The sequence below is a fragment of the Platichthys flesus genome, chromosome 8 (genome assembly GCF_949316205.1).
Source record: "Platichthys flesus chromosome 8, fPlaFle2.1, whole genome shotgun sequence".
NCBI lineage: Eukaryota > Metazoa > Chordata > Actinopteri > Pleuronectiformes > Pleuronectidae > Platichthys > Platichthys flesus.
The window spans coordinates 1,830,059-1,855,931 of NC_084952.1; the positions used below are offsets into that span (position 1 = coordinate 1,830,059).

The 25,873-nt window shown below is 45.3% G+C and overlaps 1 protein-coding gene across 2 annotated transcripts in view; it reads right to left on the reverse strand.

The window, feature by feature from the left end:
• The window catches only part of fat2 (FAT atypical cadherin 2), a 68,654-nt gene that overhangs the window by 41,485 nt on the left and 1,296 nt on the right, over positions 1-25,873 (reverse strand). For both annotated transcript variants that reach the window (XM_062394010.1, XM_062394009.1), the window contains exons 2-7: positions 13,541-16,806; positions 12,339-12,650; positions 7,503-7,561; positions 6,950-7,261; positions 5,759-5,966; positions 74-213 (exon numbers count right to left, since the gene is read on the reverse strand). In XM_062394010.1, coding sequence (XP_062249994.1) covers positions 74-213; positions 5,759-5,966; positions 6,950-7,261; positions 7,503-7,561; positions 12,339-12,650; positions 13,541-16,778 — 4,269 coding nt within the window. In that variant the 5' untranslated portion in view covers positions 16,779-16,806. The remainder of the gene's footprint in view (positions 1-73; positions 214-5,758; positions 5,967-6,949; positions 7,262-7,502; positions 7,562-12,338; positions 12,651-13,540; positions 16,807-25,873) is intronic.

The following is a 25,873-nucleotide window of genomic DNA, read 5'->3' on the forward strand; positions in this document are numbered from 1 at the left end:
AAAGAAGGAATTGAAGACATGTATCTTCTTCATCCTGTGTCAGAGACCAGTTTTCAACAGAACAGATATTCACCTGTGTGATGGCGGTGTGGTGGCCGTCAGTGACTCGCACCGTCAGGTTGTAGTTGGAGCGGCGAGCCGCATCGAGGCCGCGGGCGATGGAGATGGTTCCACTATTCCTCTGGATGTCAAAGTCCTTCTCTTCGTCCCCACCTGAGAGGGAGACAGATGGATAAAGAGGTTTATTCCATCAGCAGCAGCTGACCTCACAGGCTGAGAGCGTGACCAGCCGTCAGATGTGATATCTCAGATGATATGTCCCAGTCTGCAGCTCAGAGGTTGACTGGTTGGAGCAGTGATGTGTTGTGGCATCGTCCTTCAGCAGCTAAAGAGTCAAAGTGAGTTGCCTGTGGGGGGCGCTATAAGAAACGTTCACGTCCGTAACGTTAACTGTAGCAACTTTTAATTTTAATAGTCTGCAAATTTTAATGCAGACAAAACTTTCCTCTATTCGTCTAAACATTGAACTGAAAAGTCTCCAACAGATGAATTCTGGGTTTGAAAAGCTTCTCTGCTCTAAATTCAAAACTCCTTGGTTTCTTGTTTATTTGGATCACTGATCTTTTATTGAACCTGATTTATCTGATAATTACAAATCATCTAATTACAAATCTGCAGCAACACAGTTTCACTCCACCTCCATCTGGCTTCTCTTTCTTCTCTAATTGGCTTGACTCCTCTTTCTATTCCTTTTTCATTGTTCCATCCCTCCTTCCTTCTGTTGAGTCTCTCTCTCTCTCTCTCTCTCTCTCTCTCTCTCTCTCTCTCTCTCTCTCTCTCTCTCTCTCTCTCTCTCTCTCTCTCTCTCTCTCTCTCTCTCTCTCTCTCTCTCTCTCTCTCTCTCTCTCTCTCTCTCTCTCTCTCTCTCTCTCTCTCTCTCTCTCTCTCTCTCTCTCTCTCTCTCTCTCTCTCTCTCTCTCTCTCTCTCTCTCTCTCTCTCTCTCCCTCCCTCCCTCCCTCCCTCCCTCCCTCCCTCCCTCAGCAGGTTGTGTGTTCATACGTGAGAAAGGTAAACCTCCTGCCTGCTCAACCAGATGGTATTTATTAAGACATCCAGTTTGCAAAGGGCCAAACACACAAACACAAACACACACACACACATACACATACACATACACACACACACACACACACACACACACACACACACACACACACACACACACACACACACACACACACACACACACACACACACACACACACACACACACACACACACTTGCTTCAACTATGTGATGTTTGAGGCCGCACATTTCCATTTGTGCATGTACACAAAGACAAAACTGGACTAGATAAGGATCAATAAATAAATCCCTCTAATATTTAACTGCTGGTTTTTCCACCTCCTCCTTTTCTGTTATTACACAAACACACACACAAACACACACACACGCACAAACACACACAAACCAGCAGATACTCAGGACCACTGCAGGTCACTTTCTGTCACTAAAGCCTCAGTGACCGAGCTGAACCACTGCAGAACAACCGACCATGATGATGAGTCTGTTTTACTGATTTCGATTTTTGCAGGAAACACATCAGAACCAGGGAGAAGATAAAAATAGATCAAAACTAAATCATCATCACACATTGCCACCGCAATCTATGAAAGTTTGCAGCTTGGGATGGTTTATTTGACTTTAAGGGGACTGTACAGATTTTTTAGTATAGGCAGTAAAACAGAGTGAGCCGTACTTTATAAAATTATTCTCAATTTTCTTTCGCTGCAGAGGATCAGAACAAGAACTGATCTAAACAATAGATCCTCTCCTGCTTCTCCCTTCCCCTGGCAGAGAACCACTCAGGCTGTGCAACTAGGTTATCAGAGGCCCTGATCAGCAGAGATGGAAGCAGACGCTCTGCTTCAGGGCGAGCCGAGGAGCCGAACACCAAATGACCAGAGAACAGATGTCCTACCGCAACTTCCTCCAGAATTGGCTAGCAGGCATTATAAAAGGCTGTTTTAATTCCTGCACGTGTCGGCACGTGACCTGTCCTGCACGTGTCGGCCTCGGGGTCTCCTCCTCCGGGTAACCGACCTGAAGGAGGAGAAGCTCTGCTCGGGGAGGAACACGCTGTCCTCGCCCCGCGCTCGGAGAATCAGGTCAACGTTCCTGCTGAGAGAATCATTGTCTCTGATTTGATCTGCACTCGTATTATTTGAGTCACTGCTCAGAGGTGAAGAAACAGGTGAGGGTCAGGAATGAAGATGGATCGACTCTGACCTTTGACTCGCTTCATTCCTGCTGCGTGATACAGTTTGATAACTTTCTGCCAAAGTGAGTGAGGAAAAGAGAAGAAGACAAATGAACAGTGTTGTTGTTCTTCTCATGACCTCTGTGATTGCTCCCGCCCGAGGGGATAGGATCTCCAGGGGTTTGGAAAGTAAGGAGAAAGTTTGAAGAGTTTATCATCAATCAAAATCCACTCAATCGTTTTCCATCTTTCCAACAAAAACGTCACATTACTCATGGGAGAATGAAGTTTTCTCTGCTGATGAAGAACATGATATACGCTGGAATGTTTCCAAGGTAAAAAGGATGCATCATATCGAACTGTCCGTGATAATATCAGCAGATTTAAATCCTGGAACAACACTGATTGCTCTGGTGTGAAGGAAACGGTTCCAAAAGAGGAACAACGAGTTCGAGAGAACAAGAGGGAATGTTTTCATTAATAGAAATGTAAAAAAAAGTGGAACAATCTATGAATTGTGTAACCACAGTAAATGTACTTTGACTGAATAGCTTTTACATGGCGGTTCTTTTTTGCTAATACTTATTTTGAATCCTTTGTCATTACATATCATCTGATGTCTTGATTTAAGACCATATCATTTGCAGTATTTGGTTTTAAATGATATTGTATTTGTTTTCTTGCCTTTGCTGCTTTGTTTTCTTGTGGCTACACTGATTACTTCATATAATAATACTTCATAATACTTTATCAACATATTGTCAGGCCCTAATTGGACGTAGAACTACAGTCCTCCCTTTACACCCTGGGGGAGGATTTATTATACTTATAAGTGTGATGTGAAGTCGTTTTCATTCTCATTGTGTTTCTATCACAAGCGATTGGAACCCCCTGCTGAAATCAGACCTGCAGTGTGAACTCGTCCTCTCAGAGCGGATGCACAACCCTCCCCCCCGCTGAGGACAAACCTCCCTCCTCCTGCCTGCGGGGGCCGACCCTCATCTCCTACACACGGCACCCAGCAGGGACCCAGCTCACGGATCAGGGATCACAGTGAAGGCAGAGTGATGCTGCATCCATCCACAAACAGACCTGCTACTGGATATCCTGTCGCTGGTGTTCTCCTTCCACACGACTCTGAACCACATTCACAGGAGATGTCTCGCTTATTTTGACAAAGAGCCGCGATAGACATCTGCGCCCTGCTGCTGGAGAGGGGAATGTAAAGCGGGCCGATAAGTTCCTGATGGTATCGGTATGGGAAAGGAGTTGTGTGACACAACACCCCCCATCTGCTCAGGGAAGGAATGTTGCACTTTCACTCTTGCTCAACATGTAGAAAGGTACAAACACAGAGTGGGAGTTGTTCTGACTTTACACAAGAGGGGGGGGGAATTACGAAACAGCCACAGAACAGAGCGACTGTACTTCGGTTCAAGGAAAACCAGAACACAGTGGGATCTGTGGATAAATGAGGCCTCGGGAAGGAATGAAAACCTGAGCTGTTGATGCTCCACACAGTTTGAATCAAAGACAGTTTGAAGCATCATCGTTCTCTCAACGACAAACACCATCAGACAAGAGGAGGAGAGGACGGGTGGAGCAGGCAGTCGACAGGTCATCAGTGTGTTGATAGCTGAGTGATGTTCACAGACCACACAGGGAGAGAAGCACTGAGCAATTACGCAGCTTTAGAACCAATCACACTGGAGCTGTGATCCAACACGGAGCTGTCAGAGCTACTGAAGCTACAGAGTGAACCAGTGGACCACAGTTACCCTGAGGCTGCTGCTGGGAGTTCTGGTGATTACCTTGGATTGGATGGCTTCTGATTCTTATATATAATAATAATATAAGTCTATTTCCTTTTCATGTTTTTATGCTGAAATCCTTCTGGTTTGTGGACGGGGGGGCCTGTGTTTAGGACGTCTCAGAATCAAAGTCTCCTCTGGAGGACCAGGACTCTTCCCGACATAATGAATGTCAGACCTCCGATGGCTGCAGCTCGGAGGCGTCGCCTCGGGGAAGCACAGAGAGTCTGTTTTGTTCTGTCGAGTTCTGGCATCGATCGAGCTTGGAACAGGAGGAACCTGGGACTTTCTCCTGCACCCGCTGCCCCGCCCGGCAGGAACCCACCAGGCGAAACGCTGATGGGGCTTCCTGCGAGGTTCAGAATGAAATGAGACAAACGGGCACCTCCGGAGTCCAGAGGGCCGATTTCCACTTCAGCTAAAAAGATGTCTTCACGCCTGTTACTTCCCAGAAAGCCCTCTGACAGTGACAGGCCTTCTAACAATGGTCCAGGTGGAGAGAGGGCAGAGAGGAGGGAGGAGGAGAAAGAGGAGGATGAGAGGGAGGAGGAGGAGGAAGAGGAGAGGAGGGATGGCTACATGTCTCTCCTGTGGTGATCTGGCATGTGATGAGAGGAGGAGCGCTGCTGGTTAATCCTCACAGGGAGAAAACCTCCTGCTGAAACCACTGACACCAGGACCCTCTCTTCCTCCTCCTCCTCCTCCTCCTCCCCTCTTCCCTCCACTCATCCATGACTCCAGGGATACTCACACTTCTACGATAGTGAGATTTATTTTATTTATTTGGGTATAACTTATAAAACAAAGAAAGTCTGCTAACACTTGAGGGAAAGTATTGCAGAAAGTTGGCTGTGTACAAACCCTGTATCATTCTAGTATCTATAAACTCAACATATGAGAATATATACAACTTAATACACAACACAGAAAAAAGCACCAACTTCTCTACGTCCAGTAGAAAAAGAGAAATTACTTCCTCGATAGAATAAATCAGGTGAAAGAAACTTTTAACAAATTGATAAAAAACTATTCTGGAAAACAACTGCGTTTTAGAGGCTGATTGAGAAGAAGTGGGTTTGATCATATAAATAAATTGCAACTCCACGATCCACACTCGCCCTTAACACCTCGTTTGTCTCCACCCTGCTCCGCCTCTAAAGTCATTCACTGCCGACCTTTGGGAAACTGCTCGTCCTCGGTTCATGTGGAGACTCATCAGGAGGCTTGACGGCTGAAACCTGTGTGTATTCTCCAGTGTGAGGCGGCGCTCTACAACTCAGCTCTTTGCTCTAAATGGCAATATGGTGAATGTCAGATGTGTTTTACGAACATGTTTTTCTTTCTGCTCGGCTGCAGGAGATGAGAGTGTTGCTTTGATCTATGAGACGTTACTCTGTGATGACCCAGTTCAGATTTATGGAAGTTTTATTTTCTCCACTTTCTTTTAAATTTGAGTGTATTGTAGAAATATTAAAAGTTGTTCTCTTCTCCGGGGTTTGTCTTTTCGGTCAGAGATCATTACCCTGATGGCTGTGATGCTTGTTTTTCATTAGAGCTTGAACTTTATTCTGTTTTCCTCGTCTCACCTGCTCAGCAAACAGCTTCCGATCGATCATCAGCTCAATACCTGAGTGTCTGCGTCACAGTGTGTGTGTGTGTGTGTGTCTGCGTTCGCTTACACTCACCTACGATATCAAACCACCTCAGCTGGGGCGTCTCCGTCGTGATGATGCCCACCATGTGTGTGACGTTGTCCTTCTCCATGACGGCAAAGGTGAAGTGCGGCTCGTCGAACGTGATTGGCTCAGCAGACGGGGGCGGGGTCGCGATCCACTCCACGTCGAGTCGGGACGTGGACGATCGTGACGGGCGGCCGTCGTCTGTGGCTTTAATCTACAGATTGAAACAAACATCGATTTAAAAGGGTAATGAGAGTTTATTAAGAAAATAATATCATAAAACATTTAGCTGAGGTGCTTTCAGTTTCTGTTCATCATGAGTTCACCAGTATGAAGTTGTGAAATGAACTGGGAACGTGGTCAAACTGAGCATCAGAGGAGAAGTGGACTTGGTTAGAAACGGGACCAGGAACTAGACTCGGGATGAGCTCCAGGAATCGACCGTGTAGAGCCGGGAAGACTTCTAAGAGGTTTTTGGCCACAACAACAAAATCGTGGCTCCACATCAGAGTGACTCCACAGATTTGGACGCCTGCGACTCAAGATAAAGTCGCCATGTTGACACCGAGGAGAAGATCCAGTGAGATTAACAGATGATCACAGAACAGGGGAGAAGTAATAAGAGATTTTTGCATAAAATAATAACTTCGAGATGACAGCAACATTTAAATTAGGGGCTTGTGGTGGAGTGTCACTGAAATAAGAACATTCTGACACATTATTGGTTTTGCTCTTTTCATTGGAAAACGTAGAGTAACACTGGCTTTATCATTTGATCGTGTCTAACAGCTGCTCTGTGCATCAGTGGAGGAAGTTTCTGTATCCTGCAGAGATTTTCTTTTGCATCAGCCACACAGAGTGATGACAAGGACGGAGACACTCACTGTCCTCAGAGCAGGTGATGCTCAAGTGTCTTCTAAGGGGAATAAGCATGGGTAATTAAGCCTCTTTAGCAGAGCTGGTGGGCTCCGGTGATGCTTTCAAGTCTCCACAACTTCTACACGACACGTAAATCAAGCCACAACTCTTTAGACAAAGTGGTTACCTCCAACCTGTTGAAGTGCAAACTCAAGATCTCACTTGTTGAAAGACGTGAGGCCCCTTTTCGTTTCACAGCCACGCAACTGCACGTGGGTTTCTCAGATCTTTGTATAACATCAGAGTTAAAGGTGCGAGCACATCGTGGTAAGAACCAACCGTGAGAATGCTGTAGTTCCCGGGATAGAAGTCCCCGTGGGCCGTCACCTCGCCCGTCACCGAGTCGATCTGGAAGCGCTCGTCCTTGTTGTCCTGGAGCGTGTAGGTCACCACAGCGTTCGAACCCTCATCACCATCACGGGCCACCATCCTGTAGACCTCCTGTTTACCCTCCTGGTGGCGCTGTTCAAGCAGCTTGACGTGGAAAAGTTTGTCGGTGAACTTTGGTCGGTTGTCGTTGGCGTCCAGGACTCGGATCACGACGCTGGCGGTGGAGCTCAGAGACGGAGATCCGTTATCCGACACGATGACCTGAGAATTAAGAAAAAACACTTTACTTTACCTTGCAACATATAGCTCAATAATAAAAGCTTCAGATCTCATTAAGTTTTTAAAGGAGATTTCTTCCGTCAGTATAAGTGACATGTTTGAACTCACACTGAGAATAAGATGCAGGTTGTGGAACAGTCGAGATTTTGTCTCTGAACATGTGTTATTGTGGATTAATTGATAATCTTTGCTTCTTTACAGGGTTTGTTTATTAGAGTCTCACCTCGATACAGTGCTCCGGCTTAGCCTCCCGATCCAAGGCTGTGTGAGTGCTGATCACACCTGTACACACACACACACACACACAAAGACATAATCAATGCTGTTAGTGTTTGTGAGTCTCAAGTGAGAGTGTTAATTACACTTAAACAAATAAACACTGACAGAAGGGTTAGTGCTTCTGTTATTATCGATGTGTGTGTGAGTATGAGTGTGTGTGTGTGTGTGTGTGTGTGTGTGTGTGTGTGTGGCGATCACAGCTAAGCAAACACCTTTTGGTGCTTGGATGTTGTTTCTGCTGTTACTGTGTGTTTGTGTGTGTCCACCTAATAAAAGTACTTCCTTGTGTGTGAGTGTGTGTGTGTGTGTGTGTGTGTGTGTGTGTGTGTGTGTGTGTGTGTGTGTGTGTGCATCATCTTTGTCATGAGTCTGTTCAAGAGTAATAAAGTACTTTTACAAAAAAAATCCAAAGCTCTGGAAAAAGGGTAGTGAGTAAAGATTGATTTAAGGTTTATCCAAAAACAACAAAACAAATATCTACATTTAGGACGAACAGAGCTACCACATAATTAAAATTAAGGATTGTAATGAATTTACACCCGTCGTGTTTAGAGCCTGAGAACATGAGATGATCCTGGAGAGGAAATGAGGTGATATCAATGTGAATCAGTCAAATCGCAGCCAATCAGAGACTCTCCCTCACTCAGCACCTCCGACACAGTTGGGATCCTTGGGCCCGGACGGCTGTTTGGTGAATCAGCCTTTGTGTCTGTGTCTCAGCGGCTGTTTGTGTGTCTGGTATTATATATAAACAATGTGGCTCAGCAGGTTATTCACACACATTTAGCTGCTGTGCAGATGTTTGTCAGGAAATCAGAACAAATTGTTCCCGTCCCTCAACCTGCTGAGGGCGTTCAGCAGACACACTTTACAAATCAAAGGCTTCTTGTTCTTATCTGGTTTTTATTCACCTGGAATCACACATTTTATTCATCTGGAATCATTTTATTCATCTGGTATAAAATGTGTGATTCCTCTTAGATTCGCTGACAACTGGTTTTAAAAGGAAGAACGAGGTATAGTTATTAACTGTAAGTGAGAAATATTACATCTCTGGAACATGTACTGTAAATAAAGATGGACGACGCTTCACCACTTTTCTTCCAGTATCCAGAAATACATGATCCGATACATGCACCGTTTATATATCATCAATACACTGAGAACTACTTAATATGAATTACTTACTTTATCTTTTGTGTATTTTTACGGTTGTGTATGTTTATGGTCCATGTCCTATCCACTAACATGGAGGAGGCAGGGTTTTTGACACCTACAGCATAATCATTTCCACGAAGCAGATCAGCCACTAACCAGAAGGTCGGTGGTTCCATCCCAGTCTCCCACATTCCGCATATTTAACACACCAGACCATAAATTCAAAGCCACTTTTCTGTATTCCCTTTCCTTTTGCAGCGTCCCCCCCCCCCCCCCCCCCCCACGGCAGCAGTGTGTAAGTTTCCTAATTGTGCTGATTCAAGCATCTTCTGATCTTATTTCATCCAAACTACATAAATAAAGGCAAATTATTAAGAGCCGCTATTCGCTCTGATAGAAACATGAGAGACAGGAGGGATATTTGAGTGTGTGTGTGTGTGTGTGTGTGTGTGTGTACATTTGTGTGTGTGTGTAACGTCAGACTCAAAAACTAAAATAATACATATTCTCAGTTTGATCAAAAACATCATAAAAATCTGTGTATTTACATCATTAATACTGTTTGTCATTGGGTCCGCAACCAAAAAGAATATACTATTCTTTTTAAACCTAATTTATTCAAATATTTCAATTGCTTCTAACTTGCGTTAAATGTATGTATAGCTTCTTTATTGTGGGCTTGTGTTTTTGAGGAAGTAGATGTTGAGGCAGACACATGTTTTAGTTGTCCGTGGTGTGAAAGAACCTGCCGGCGCTCGTTGGGCCTTTTTTTTACAACAGTGCAAACAAGCCCCGCTGGGAGGAGGTGATTAGAACAGGTGGGGCACGTTAGAAAGTGTGTTTCTGTCATTAGCACAGACACGAGAATCAGGGGTCAAGCCTCATCTCTCCCTCATCGCCTGTTTTCACTCAGCCGGGCTGGACGGCCGTCAAAACCACAAGAAGATAAACAGTGTTGTCTGGTGTGTGTGTGTCTGTGTGTGTGTGTGTGTGTGTGTGTGTGTGGGGGGGGGGGGGGCGGGGGTTGTTTGTTTCTCTCTGGTTTGTAACTGCACAGCTGCCACTTCTCCTTTCTGCCTTTATTCCCCTCTGCGCGTCCTGTCAGTAATCTGGTCTTTAAAGGAGATATCTATAATTACCTGTTGGAGTGTCCAGGCCACATTTCATGAATATCAATGAGGGAGACGGATACTCTAACATATCAGCAGTGAACGCCTGGAGTCCACATTCCCTCGGGTTTGCGTCTAAAGGAATTTCTGTCTAATTGACTTCTCCAGTAGCAAATGAGTGCAAATGAAGTTGAGAGGATGAACAAGCGCCTGAGAGGAGCAGCTAACGGCCCAATTCTTCACTAATGGCTAATTGCTGTTTAAAACTAATCCCAGCTGCCGCCACAGGATCTAAAACAGACGTCGGTTATCACACGACGACCTGATCTGATCAGAGATCTGCTCTGTTTTCACTCGTCAGACGTAAAGATAATGATATCTGATCTGTGGACAGACAAACCGTCTCGAGAGGCATTCAGATACAAAACGAGACATTTTCAAGCTTTTCTAACAAATTCAGAAAACAAACAGATCTCGACAAAACATCCTGAAACTCCTTGTTAGAATATGGACTCTGTGCTTTCAGTATTGTCAACAAATCTCATTAAAATATGATGTTATCAAATCTTTATGAGGACTCTGCTTGTCTGAGCTGATTTTAAATACAGAACTTGGATATGGACGTAAAGGACGTAACGCAAGACCAAGTGTTTGTCTCATCAATAGATAAATTACAGAGTCCGTGAGTAACTGAGGAATTCCTGACGTGCCCGGCCTTGTCAACAATCATCCTTTTTTTGTGAAACACACAATAAGGCCGACACAGATTTCTGTTCATTCAGTGATTTGTCCCTCCCTTGTTTTCTGCTCAAACCTGTTTTCGGACAGAAGCGTGTTCCCAGGATCCCCCCCCCCAGCTCACATCCTTCCCTCCTGAAACTTTTTCTACTCGTTCTTTAAGGATGAATCAGAATGACGACCCCGCAGCGTATTCACATGCGTCAGGAAAATAAAAGCTTAGGCAGAAACCTCTGAGTCATCCTCCTCCTGTCGAGGCACGAGAGGTTTCTACACTCGTCATCCTCCACCGTTAATCACGTGTACACTTGTGAAAATTAGACGAGGTGGATCATGTTCGAAGGATCTGGTTCCAGCGACGGGCTCAAATCTTTCAGAGGAAAACAATCTCCCTCATTCACGTGGATTAACCTGAGCAATGAAAGCTGATAGCAGTTTGTCATGTACCTCTGGTGTCTAATGACTTTCAGGACAGAGGTTGATGTTGTGTCATCAGATCCTCTTGATGTTTCACTGGACGTCTGTGCTGTTTATGTTATTTGTAATCTATTAATAAAGGAGTCCAATGATGTTGATTTGTGGTTATTTCCGTCTTTTCTCGTTGTATTGTGTTGTTTAAAATCTGTGTTTAGTGTTTTTCTTAAGCAGACCCATGTAAGATACATTTTTAGAAACCAATCTTCAGTAAAGAACAAGGTGTAAAGTTCCTCTTTTCTCTCTCCATGAATCTGACTCCACAGCTGAGATTGTCCAGCAGATAAATCCTGACAAAGTCAAAAGCAAACGCAGACACAGTTTTCTTCCGTTTGTGTGTTCAGCTGCTCTTTGCACATAAAAAAAAAACACTTGTGTGAATGTGTTGGTCTTTGCCTGTTTCAACACACAACTCTGTGTTAACACAGCTCGGCCTCCTTCCCTGTAATCCCTCAGTACACTGGCCTTTGGGTGTGGACCAGCTCCAGAGCTACCTGCAGATTACCACAGGACGACGGGACGTGTCGCAGCTTGTCGGGCTCATTCGCTCCGACTTCAAAGCCTGTGAGTGGCTCCTCAGTTTGCAACTGTCAAAGATGAACATGCAGAAAGCTTCAGGGAATCTTTCGTCCTGCTGCCGCTCTCACAGATGTCACGTCCATTCAGAAAAAGGATGAATGAGCTTCTGAGTGATTTTCAGAGAAATGCATTTTACATGCACCTCTGCTGTCCCTGTGACACACCCGGGTTCTGCATCGCTTGTTCTGCCCCGACTTGTTCCAGTGCATTAGGACAAATCTACTGTATCCACACCCCTTCACTCCCCAGCTGCAGCCATATCCCAGAATTAAACTGTAAATCAACCCTGCAGACATTGCAACACGTAAATATGTCAGAATTAAATCTGAGAGACAAAAGGTGATCCAGATGTCTTATATTCACTTATTGATTCAGAGTTTATACCTAAATCCATCAGAGGGAGAGGTGCCGAATACAATTCAGAACAAACTGCTCTTGAAACAGGAAAATGGCGCCGATCAAATCAGCCCAGAGTTATTACGTAAGTCTGTGCACGTATGTTGGCTCGGTAAATCTTCAATGACATGTTTCAGTGAGCTGCACATTCAAATGTCTGCACTCAGAGAACTGGAGGGTGAAGCTGCATATAGACGATTCAATTTAACTTTGCACGGCTGAATAAAACTGAAATCAAATGCTAAAAATTCATGGTTGATGTTTCACCGTATTTTATGAAATGATTTCGTTGTTGCTGACATTGATTCACATTCACTCTTAATTACCTGTTTCGGAGTCGATGTCAAAATACTTCCGGTGAGTTTCCGGCATCTGGAAAGAAAGTTTCCCCTCAGACGAAGCGTCCACATCTGTGGCTGACACCTGGACGACAGATTGGACCTTGTCCACGTTCTCCTGGACAGACGCAAAATACACAGGCAGGGAAAGCTCCGGAGCGTTATCGTTAACGTCCAGGACCTCCAGGAAGACGTGAGTCCAGGAGATCAGAGGCTCAGTGCCCAGGTCGGTGACATAGACGGACAGCCAGTAGTGAGGAATCTTCTCACGGTCCAAGGTCTCAGTTGTACGAATCACACCTGAGATAAAAGGTGGAGAAACAGGATTCATTGTTTGGATAAAACAACAGTTTTCCATCAACACATCTGAATTTACATTTCAAACAAATGAATCAAGTATTTAATCCCTGTGTTTTTCATCAAGCTTAATGATGTGGTTTGCATTTAAAAAAGGATGTCATTTTCTGAATTCTCTGCAGAGCAACATGGGTGACATGCCTCTGTTGCCACAACGTGCTCAAGCTCTGACAAGAGGCTGAATACCACAAGGTAGTTATGGTTCATCCGAACTCTAGAAACAAGGACAAAAGTTAGAAGTTTAAATCTGGAGACCCTGAGGGAGCGCTGAAAAAGCAGCTCCACTGAAAGAGAGATTTATTTCAGCATTGCTCTAATATGACAGAGAACTCAATTTGCCCTGATGTTATCGGAGCTTTAAGTGCTGCAGGGCGATAGTGGAATGTGCCACGAAACGCTGAGAGGCTGCAGGAAATCCTCTGTAAAGGATATGTACGTTGGAAATACCATGTTGTACAACCTGTGGTTGTCTTATCTTAGGGAAACTCAGCATTTTCCACATACACAACAACTTGCCACTATATCCTAAATGTCTGCCATATATTTGTATTTCTTTACTATTTCAACTGTGTAAAATCTTATCTATATGTTCTGAAAAGAGTTGAGACTCTGCTTCTACTTTAAAATCTGTATTTGTCTCTTAGTATATGTGCAGTAAACAATATTAGTATATTAGTAGTATGAGGTATTTATACATTTTAATATTGCAATATAGTCCCCTAGATAAGTGCAGGTGTGTTGAATATATTTTCTCAAGACTGTCAGAAAGCATTTTCATTCCATTTCTAACAATACAACCACCATAACCATAAAGCTAAACCAGTGTTTATTACCTGTTTCCTCATCGATGGTGAAAACTCCGACACCAGATCCTTCGTGGATGTGATACCTCACGACTCCATCTCTGCCCAGATCCTTGTCCGAAGCCGTAAGTGTGACCACAGACGTCCCCACGGCGGCGTCCTCTATCACGCCCGATTCGTACACAAACTCTGAGAACACCGGCCTGTGGACGTTCTCGTTGACGTCCAGAACCTGGATTTCCACGAAGCAGGACGAGGAGAGGGAGCGAGGGAGGCCGTGGTCCACAGCCCGGACGGTGAGGTTGTAAGATGGCCTCCTCTCAAAGTCCAGCTCCTTCTCAAGGGTCAGGGCGCCGGTGGAGGAGTCAAGGTGAAAGATCCCGCTCTCTGTGTTCTTGAGGTTGTAGGTGACGAGGCCGCCGATGCCCAGATCCAAGTCGACGCTCTCCACCCAGACAAGATGGCTGCCCACAGGAACGTCTTCTGGGACTTTTATTTTGTAAACCTTGGGTACGAATTTGGGGGGGTTATCGTTAATGTCTTGCAGTAAAACCACAAGGTCGAGCGTGGAGAACAACTGAGGGCCGAGTTTGGCTTGGTCTCTGGCTTCAATCATCAGGTGGTGCCTGGGCGAGGTTTCTCGATCCAGATGCTGCCTCACAGTGACCTCACCCGTCAGGCCATCAACCGTGAACATGTCGGTAGACGTCAGCAGGGAATACAGGACGTTACCATTCGTCTCTGCGTCCAGATCGACGGCGCGTGCCGTGAAAATCACAGAGTCAACGTCGATGTTTTCAGGCACACGTATGACATATCGGTGCTGATCGAACACGGGAGGGTTGTCGTTGACGTCCAGGACATTCACTGCGATGAATTTCCATGCAGATGTTTGTGGCGTTCCCAAGTCGTAAACGGTGATGTTCAAAATGTAGAACTCTTTAGTCTCTCTGTCGAGTGGGCAAACTAACACAAGGTCCCCCGAGAACGTGTCAATGGAGAAGCAGCCGTCTTCGTTCCCGTTGGAAATGGAATAAACCAGTTTGCTGTTGAACCCGGTGTCGCTGTCTGTGGCCTTGAACTGAACGATGCTGGAGTTCAGCGGATGGTCCTCAACGAGCTCAATGGAGCTGGGAATGCTGAGGTCGAACTTGGGAGAGTGTCGGTTGGTGATGTGAACATCGGAGAAGGACTCCTCCTCCTGATCGGTCAAAATGGGTTCGATGGACTCGATCAGTTTATCGGTGAGCTGTCTCAAGATGTCCGTTTCCCGGCAGTGGAGCGTTGGCTCGTCACCTCGGTTCGTGACCGTTATCCTGACGACTGTCGCTTCGGAGCGATGTTTTCCATCCGTGGCCACGACCCTCAAAGTGAACGAACCCGATCCCAGTTGGATCTGCTGCCTGAGGGTGATGGCTCCCGACACAGAGTCCATTCCAAACACTTGGGGCTCGTTTCCTGACTCAATGACGTATGTCAGCTGCTGCAGCTCATCTAGGTCGATGGCTGACAGCCGGCATATCATGTGTCCCACAGCTACGTCTTGAGGAACGGTGGCGTTGCAGCCCACCCTCTCAAACAGGGGGACGTTATCGTTGACGTTGTTCAGAGTTATCGTCACGGGACATTCGCTGACCTGGCTGAAGGGGCTGCCGCTGTCCGAGGCCCACACCCTCAGGTGGTACCGCCGTTTCATGCGCTCGTAGTCCAGGTGTGCGGAGGTTGAGATGACACCAGTGAAGGGGTCTATTGTAAAAGGTAAAGGGCCGGAGTTGGCAATGGAGTAAGTCACAAAGCTGTTTTTTCCTCTATCTCTGTCCGTGGCTGCTACTTTCAAGACGCTGCTGCCAACGGGGCTATTTTCATCCAGCGTGGCCTGGTAGGAGCTCCGGCTGAACTCTGGGCTGTTGTCGTTTTCATCCGTTATCTCAACCACTATGTGAGTCTCCACTTCACCGTGACTGGCCACTACATCGAACTCATATCGATCCTTACTCTCGTGGTCAAATTTCCCCGTTGTTACGATAATCCCGGTTTTGGGATTTATCCTAAATTTGGAGCTGTCAGGATTATTCTTGATGCTAAAGGTAACGTTATAAGACGGAACGTTGACAGAAACCATCAGTACGTGACTTTTGGGAGGTGAAAACTCGCTCAGTGTGGCAATGTAGGTGTCTTCCAAAAATGCCAATGGGCTGTAATGATAGGCCAGAATGTGGATTTGTGTAATTGGAGAGCGTAAAGTCGGGAAGCTCCGGTCCTTAGCTTGGAGGGAAAGATTCAGCCCAGAAGGAGTTTGAGACAAGATAATCCTCTTTGTGGAGATCACTTGGAAGTCACTGCCCTGAACACCTAAGGGGATTATCTCAAAACACTTGTGTGGATCCCCTCCAACAATATTAAGGGATATCACAGACCTGATTCCTCCCTCCACGTGGACATTGAAACTTATTTTGCCGTCTGCAGACACTGAGGGCTTTTGGGGACTTGTGACAATAAGATGCCCGATCGACATCTTATCCACGTTCACTGTGACTCTGGCGACATTACCAAACTTTTGAACGCCAGATATTTTCTTGGTCCTGTCCTCAGCTAGCACTGTGAGGTCGTATCTCTCCAACCGGGTGTGGTTTAGCTTCTTGACAACGCTGACTGTGCCTGTGAAAGGGTCGACGGTGAAGGGATGAGTTCTGCTGGTGAACGAGTAATAAAACTCAGCATTGCTCCCAACGTCAGCGTCTGTGGCACTGACCCTCACCACACTTGACTTGAGTGGTGTGTCCTCATTGATGACCAGGTTGTAAGAGGCAGGATAGAAAAGGGGCTTTAAGTCATTGGTGTCAAGCACCTGGACCAACACCTTTGTCTTCGCCTCTAAGTCGTAAGTGCGTTCAATTGCCTGAACAGTGAGAGTGTAAGTGTCTCGGACCTCCCGATTGAGTTGTGCTGAGTTGCTAGTGCGAGTTTTAATCCTGAGGAAGCAGAAGTCGCCAACTTTGACGGCCTCTGCTTGGAAAAGCCCATCCTCATCACCTGAGAGGACAGTGAAGGAAATGTCCCAGAACAGATCCGTCACCTCGATGCCCATCTTCACAGGCGTCTCTACGTACGTCCGCGGTGCAGAGTTCTCATTGATGGTGACGTCGTAGAGATGGTGCGTGAACTTTAGCGGCGACTTGTACTTTCCCTTTCCCACACTCCCCTGACATCTACCCACGTGCAGGAGCACTGCTGCTAAAGTGAGGAGGGTAGTTCCTGAAGCTGCCATCTTTAATCCACCCACAAGGACCTCAGACCTATGGAGAGTGAAGAAAAGAGAGATATAAATGTTACACAACAATCTACCAATCAGGAATAAGGGAAACTTTCATTCTTGAGTTTCCTGGAATGAATAGTCTTTTTGGTTCCTGCACAAATAACACACACAAAACACACAATGACACAACAGGAGAGTCTGTGGCAAGGTATCTGACTCTTGTCCCAACACGCCTTGACCCGAAAGTAAGACGACATAAAGCAGCAGATTGTCTCAGGATCATGAAGTCGGCCTCCGAGCTGCTTCAGGCAGGTGGCAGCTCCAACCCTTCCCCATAATTATTAGTTTGTGGGAAAATACCAGCAACAAGTGCTCATGAAAATTATTACTTTTAAGCCTTTTTTCAGTCTGCAACTTTGAGGGGGGATTTGTAGTTTGATGACTGTGTATCATGGAGATGATGGTAGGAGGTTCAGCGCTGATCCAAGTGTAAACGTGTGCATGTCGCTCTGAGCTGAGATGGATGTGTGTTCACGTCCCTGGAGGCAGGAGCCTTCAAATTGCTGTTTTAATAATCGTCCAGGAATCAGAATCCCTCAGTTGGAATTATAATCTCTCTTTTACAGGAGAGACCATAACCACAGCAGGAGTTATTCAAAATAGATTAAGACTGAGATGAATTTAGATTTCTATAAAACATGGATACTGCATTTGCTTTTACCTTGTCAAACGGCAGCTTTCTTTACAATGAGCTGAATAAATGAACAAAACCTGGATGATCTGACATCAATTCATCAATTTCAACATCTAATCAATCATTATTAACAGCTCCGGAATGCAGACTGGAGGCATCGGAGGTTTGAACCATCGACTTTCTGGTTCATGGACAACCCTCTCGTCCTCATAAACCACAGCAGCCCCGAGAGACAAGAACAATTAGCTGCCACGTGCACGTTCCTTCACGAGCATCACTCAGCCTCAGATTAGCTTGAAGGTGCATCATTTCTTTGGGTATTTAACCCTCTGAAATTAAAACAACAAATGCTATCGTACACAAAAACAATGGAAAGCCATGTGTTGAGCCCGGCTGATGCACAGACCCACCAGGACCCCTGAGTGACGGCCGAGCGAGCTGGAGGGCAGAACACTTTGCCCTTCACTGCCTCTCTGACAGCTCATCCTCAGCTCGGTCGATCCACACAGAACAATCTCCAGGGCAGAAATGCTGTTCCCTCAGATCAGAGATGAAAAGATCTGTCACAGGTTTTTTCCGACACCTCTGCAGACGGTTTTATGAAGGAAAATCTAAACCATTTGAACCCATTGTTAGTCCAGTAAGAGTCCTGGTGTCTGCATAAAGAAGAGCACACAGAGGGGAAGACAAAGACGTCTTCAAACTGGGCCACAAAGCGTCAGGATGTAGTCTGACTTCATGTGGGCTCATGAAAACAGGTCTCCCCAGGTCTGTGTCTGCAGGTCGACTGGCGCTGGAGCTTTCAGTGGAGGGTGACAGGTATGTGGGATTTTATCTTCACCCTCCCGGTGACAGATAATCAGATTACCACCGTCAAGATCACTGTTTGGGTTTGAAGAGATTTCTGGCTTCGCATATTTTCCCACATCTTTCTGCAGTGTCATCTTTCTCTTCTACGTCTGCGGAGTCAGATTAAAATAGGATTCAGAATAATGTAGTCTAGGGGTTAGGTCCAATTTTAAACCCAGGACATTCCAGAAATTTCACACAGATGTGAGATTATATTTGGTTTTACAGGATTGGTATAATGAGGTATACAAAGTAATCCTCAGTGAGGTCATTTGAGGTTTAAGGGGATTTTGTCTCTGATAACACGTTAATGTGTTTATCTCTTTGGACACAACACATCTTTGAATTATCAATGCAATCAGGTTTTCCTATGAGGGTCAGTTCAACCAAATCCATGTTTTTTTTTGCACATCAAACAAAACAGAATAATCTGCTGTGTCATCAATAGGTGCAACATTGAAAAACAAAAGGCTCCTTCAATCACCAGAACAAAACCAGTAAACTTCATCCACGAGGAACCATCACAGTTCCTAAAGGTCCTTTTAACAAAACCCTCGTTGACTTGGACAAAGTTACACATAAAAAGAAAACTTCATGAAACCCCAAATAAACTTCCTGGTTACCAAGGCTCTGATGTTTCAGCAACAAAATCCACTACAAATGATTACAGATGCATGATATTACATTATGGGTGGATGATAATGATAATAATAATAATAATCTAAAACAATTTGTCGACCCAAACTTCTTTTTTGCACGATATTTGACCCCATCATAACTCAAAGGGGGAAACACCTCAGGTGAATCATATATCACTGTCATGAATCTAAGGTCTTTAGTGAGTGAGCAGAGGAAGGTGATGCAAGTGGGACATGAGGATAAATTACTGTCTGATAGAAAACACAGAGAAATAATGAATTCAATTTGAACCTAATGAACGAGTCAGACACAAAATGAATCCCACAAATCAGCTGCAGGTTTCTCTCTGACGCACTCGTTCATAATCATAAATTGCAAAGCACACGTGGATGTAGAGGAAGTGAAGGTTTGTGTTGGATATTAAATTATCTAAAGTGTGAGAGACTGAGGCTACAACCATTCATTTCCTTTAGGATGTCATTTTCAAACTAAAATCATCTTTGTGCCCATGAGTGTTTCGGCAAACAAGTCCTGTTCACTAGCATCTCTAAGACTCCTGTGTAGTGTTGACACCAGAAGTATTCAAATGTAGTATTTTGTGCGTCCTGCTGTGTATCTTTACTACGAACATACTCGTTTTTCTGGAGACGCTAAACTCGACTGAACCTGAAAGTGAGACTGGAAGGAAACTGTAATGTTTTCATCCAAACCATCCAGAGCTGCAGGGCAGAAACCTCAGGCCACTGCTGCTGCGACTCCGGTCAGCTCTCACACCTGCATCCTAACACACACACACACACACACACTCACACACTCACACACTCCACAGGTAGAAACCTGCAGCCACATGTTCGCTCCAGCTTCCTGGATCATATTTCCGCAGCCAGCCTCACAGCTCTCGTACAGACACACACACCAGCAGCAGCTTCTTCCTCACTCCTCATCAGCTCCTCTGTCAATGTGAAGCCACTCGGGTTTTCTCTCCTGAAGGAGCTGAAACCTCCTGCAGACTCACTCAGTTTAAGCAGGACTCACAGAAGGTTTTCTGATTTAATGTCTGCCGGCTCTCTGCTGTCGGCTGAGGGCGAGCGATGCCACAGAGAACGAGCCCTCTCACCGAGTCTCTTCTGACAGCAGCACACATTAATGCTTTTAACCACTCACAGCATGTGTACAGGTTCTCCTCCATTTCCTGTGATGTGTATTGCACCACAGACAAGTTGAATCATGGATCTATACAGCTGCCAATCCGACAGCCAGGGGCGTTTTATAATGGGAGGGCGGGAATGTCGGTTTGATCTTAAAGAGCAAACAACTCAAAGCAGGTCCTGCCAGGCCCGGTGGCATCCCGGCAATTATCTCCATGTGTTTGCACAAAGGTTCCTCACCGGTAAAGTGCGGTGGGGGACGAATGGTAGAAAGTGGTTCTTGTGAGGGAATTAAAGGATTTCTCAATTTACTTTTTGTCGCTGTAAAACTATTCAACATTATTCCTGCGCGGCCTCCAACTGCTTTCATCAACTTATCCCCTTTCCTGGTTGTTGTGAAGCGATTACACCCACATCCTCCAGAAGAAAGGAGAGGGGGGAGCGCTGCTGTGATTCAGGTGAAATCCAATATCTGGGTAATCACATCAAGGTGTTGGCATGAACGTGGGACTTTCAAAGGGTTTGTTAAAATCCAGAAAGCCTGAAGAACATTTCTATAAATGAGCAGATTTAATTATGAGTCAATTAGATTGTTTGCAGTAACATGAGTGACGTGAGTTGTGTGTTGTTCACCTCCCGACACCTCCAGGGCATCCAAACTGTATCTTATTGCGTACTTAAAGTACAGCATAGGTATTAGGTTTCAAGTTTTGTTTGCATAACTTAAGTTTAAATGATGATTGATGACGCGTGTTCACTTCCTCCTACTGTACAACAAAGAAACCAAAACATCCTGGATACGGGTGGTGCCATCTTTCAACGATTACCAGAGCTGAGCTCGAGCATCAATCAAGAGTTAGTCTCAGCTGTCAATCACAACATTTCTATAGCATCAAATAACTAGAACATCTCATATCAGTCCACTAAATATTCCAGAATTGTTCCATCTAGATCCAAGAAATGATTCTCTGTGAAATTAGTGAAAGTGTCACGATTTCTCATTTAGATAATCACAGAGCTCACTTTCCTCCCTGATCCATAAATAGAAACATCAACCACCATGTTCCTCGGTACAATCTGACACCGTCATTAGTCGGTGCGGCAGCATTCAGCTCTGATGGATGTGGAGCCTTCATCCACTGTCAGTCTCTTACGTGCTCACTCTTGTATTTTGGTGAAGGAAACACTCAGAATCGTTGACAACAAAGCACAAGTGATGTTTCACTCCTCCATTAACATTTAACCTATGAAATTACCCAGAAATGTCAAATTTGACAATTAAGTGTGACAACGAGTAGCAACAGAGACGCCTCTCAATCAGGTGAAAGGTCGCTTCTGAGGACACGTGGAGAAATATGAGGGTCGTTAAACCTGCTGGAAGATCTCAGGTGTCCGGGAAGTAAAAACACAAATAAACGTTTCCTTAAGGAATGTTTTGAAATAAATGTGTCCTCATATTTCTAATCAATCAGCTGTCATTATGATCAATAATAGGAATCAATAAATAGAAACAGTTTCTATCAGCTGAAAACCCTGCTGACGTACAGCGTGAATCAGTTTGATGTGTGTTTTCATGTTTCACTCTAATCCCTGTTAATCCCTCCAGTGTGTAACTGCACGGATCCTGTAGATCGTCAGCAGTTCTTTAAATCGCCTGCTGTGTGTTGAGCATATTGTGTTGTCACCAGCACAATGTGACGTCTTAATGTCCTGGTGTTGTTTCATCCCTGTGTGGGATTCACAGCGCTGCAAAGAAATATATTTAACATTATTATGTATTTTAGGAGGAGGATTTGTGAGGGATAGTAACTGTAAAGAGTCAAGTCAGGAAAACGTTCACTGACAATTTCCTTTTAACTGATTTTTATCAGACGATAGTAAAAAAGATCTTTTCCAGCCACACAGCTTTTTGTGCCGTACTGGTAAAAACATTTTTACTTCACGATTTGGAAGAAAATGAAAGCCTCACTTGTTTCTATCTTTTAACTAACGATATTAACTGTGTGTAACATGAACAACTTAATTTGCAGACACAAGATGACACAGCGCTTCCACCAGCTCCACAGTTTCTCACAGCTCGTCTGAAAGATTCGGCAACTCTCTGGTTTTTCTGATTTGCAACCTCACAGTTGTGGTTTCGCCCCGTGCACCGTCAGCAGCCGCACTCCCAGCTGCAGTTATTCACTATGCAAGAAGAGGGTGAAGTATAATGTGGACATCTTGTAATCCCCATCACCCAGACACGTTGCATCAACTCTGAAGCAAAACGTTTGGCCAATCGCAGGCAGAGAGAGAGTCTTTCATCTCCTAATATCAGACCACACACACATACCCACACACACCTTCTACTGGTTTTACAAAAAACCTTGAACCAGTGATAAGTTGACGAGTAAATGACACTTTCCTTTCATCGGTCTCACAAATCAAGAGGCTTCCAAATCAAGGCAAGTTTCAGCCTGAAGTCATGGCTGCCTTTCAGTTTGCAGGATTAAAAAGAACAATTCACATTGTGAATAGAAAATCAACTTGAGTGGCACTCAGTAAAGATCATAAACCTCCACAGTCAACATAATTAAATAGACTCATAAATATAAGTCCCAAATATATCATAATATAATTGAATCAAGATCTCTGCATTATTTCTCGATGAATTCACAAAAATGCCCCCAGCTTTTAGAAACACATTCTCAGATGACTGATGGTTGAATGACAGACATTAGTTTCTGCTCATTAGGATCCCGGCGGCTCGATCCCGGCGGCTCGATCCCGGCTGCTCGCTCCCTCATGGCGGCTAAACGACACCTGTACACCTGAGCAATAAACACGTCGGTGTCTCGATGTGCCTCACCTGTCAGGTGGCTTATCTTGGCCGAGGACAAGCGCTCACAAAACATATTTAAAAAACTAAATATGAGAAAGAAGACGTGGTTTTCTCTTGAAGCGAGGAAGGAGGAGCGGCCTCTACGAAACACTTCAGGAGTCTTAATATCTCCAAGAGGCAGCGAGCTGTCAATCATCCTTTTGCTCATCCTACTGAAGACGGCAGCCGGCAGCAGCTTCCACGGACCAGCAGAGAATTACCAGTCTGTGCTGGGAGTGTGTGAGGGGGCCGCAAATAACATATTTAAACAAGAAGCGAAATTCCCCTATCCCTCATATGTGAGGCCGCTTCCAGGTACCAATTAAAATCAGGCAGGTGGGGGGAGAGATGACAAGACCCCCCGTCATTCTCTGCTCCTCAATCGGACTCGCTCTCCTTTACAGAAACTGCCTCCGAGCGCTCTGCTCTCTCTTTATCAGCTTCTCGTGCTCGACCCGTGTTAGCGCCCGATGACTCTGAGCCGACCGGCTCCAGTGAGTCTCAGTCCACTCTCACCTGGACCCGGGAGCTGCACTACATTATTTATAACAGGGCTTTATTTCTAGAGTTTATAAAACATTCATTTCACATCTGTTGGGGAAGTAAAGTCTGTTTTTAATATGTTCTGAAATACCCACTTCTCCCGCAGCCCTTTGGAAACGTCACCAACTTCAATGTAATCCAATTTAATCCAGGGTTTAAATCTTATTTTTCAAGCGTCCTTGGTGTGAAGTCACTGCCTTGAATCCGTCTAGATCCGTCCTCTGTTGAAACGTTCACAGCAAGAGTCTCATTTCAGATCAGACCAACAGGATTATGTCAGGGTGAGGTTAGGACGCTAACCCCGAGTCTGGAAGGGTTCAAGGGTCAGGGAGGGGCGTGGCCTCTGAGCTGACCTCTCTCACAGCCGCAGCGTGAAGCCGGGACTCTGAGGCCTTTAACTGGTGCTCTGTGGTTATATTGGGCTAACAGCTCCGTGCTGCTCTGTTCCGGAGGTGATTAACCCTGTCAGGACTGAGCGGAGGAGGAAACTCAGGACCCGTGAGAAGTGCCTCTCTTAACGACTCATGTTTAGGGTTTGACCGAATACATTTATAAACTCAATCCTGCACGTCAGCAAAGTTTTGTTTTGTGCTCTATTCAAATCTGTGGTGATAGAGTCGTGAAGTAAAGTGCAGGGTTGAACGGGATGAATGATATCCATACACATCCTCCATCATGACACATGTAATTACCTCCAGCGAGGAGGTTATGTTTTCACCCCCTCAAGTTATACATTGGATCTCTAAGTATAAAAGAACCAGACTGGGAATCTGTTTTTGCTTAATGGAGCAACAACTGGACTGATGTGTACGAGTGTGTGTAAGTTGGAGCAGATCTATTTAAATGTGTATCATATAATTACTGCCACTGTGTGAACTGTAATAATACATTATATTTGTCCCTGTGCAGCAGATTGGTACAGTAACACTTCTGCTTCGTGTGTGTCTTTAACGACCTGAGGCGTAATGGCCCCCCCAGGGTGAAAAACTTAAATGTCAGGGGTCACCATTATAGAATAATGTTGACTGACTGGTGTCAGCCGAACCCTCTTGTCTCATTAAATTAGCTCCTTCTAAAACCCCCACATCACAGCCCCGGGTTACGGTTAGTCCACAACTTCAATTTAGATTTCACGAGACAGACAGAATTTGTTAAAGCTCTAATGCAAGAGGAGCAGTGACGTTTACTGGGAGAGCTACTGGGAAAGGAGTGGTTGTGGTGGTGCTGTGTCATAAAACCTCTGGATGAAGTCATGGAAATGTTGTGGGGATGAGATATAAAGTGACTGTGCCAATAAACAGATGCTTCTGGCTTTGACAGGGATTTGATTAACCCTTTCATCTTCATTCTGGGCTGTAAAAGTTTGATTAACTTTCTAAACAGCAGCACGTTAAACACATTAAACCACGTGAGGCCCGAGCCTCTCAGCGGGTTGCAGGGTCGGGTCGTGGCATCTGAAGGGTGGGGGGGAGGGGGGTTGAGTGTAGAGGGTCGAGGGTGTTCTTTCAAGTTAAATACAACACACCCAAACACACCGATACACACACACACACACCCAGAGGATCACTCGGGCCTCACAGCGCTCTAATCACAGGGAGGGTCAGAAATGCCTCAGTAACATTCCCTGTTAGCGATCTCAACCTGTCACTTACAACTGTGTGGGATGAGTAGGGGGGGGGGGGTGCTTTGGGTTATTATCTAATCTTTTACAGGCATCGCACTTGAAAACTGGGTCTGGATATTTCCTGGAGTTTGTCAGATTGTCAGATTGTCAGATTGTCAGCAGGAGGCCGGACATGACGTTTCCATTCTGCTGCTGAGTTTCTTCACAGAACTTCAGTGTCTGTGCTTCTGATCAAAACCCTCTGGATTCTAAACGTCTTTCCATGTTGACGTCTCCGTCCTCTACTTGCACGGCTACTCTTTTTCCACCTGAGATATCGGTGTTCTTCCAGTTCTACGTCCGTCACGTGTTAGAAACCTCATCAACACGTCCGCTGCTGTGAAGCTTCCTGCTGTTTTCTCCCATGGACTCACAGGAAAACGTCCAGAGAACGTCCAGAGCAACTGACTCAGACGTTTGCTCTGTCACTCACAGCTCCTCCAGAACACTTCAGTCAGAAAGCAGTTTATATTCCCAGACGTTGCCACATAATTACTACTCTCATTTCCTCTCCTGGTGATTCAGGGCAGAGTAATTCAGGGAGTAAGAGTCAGTGGAGGAGCCTAACTGCGCGGGGGTCATAAATCCATCCCTCTTTTATGACGGGTAGTTCCACTCATCCCTCCAGCTCAGACCAGACTTCACCTCAGAGCCTCCAAACAGCTGTTATCTCTCGTTAATGAGGCTCGCCCCTTTGTTCAATTAGCCTTC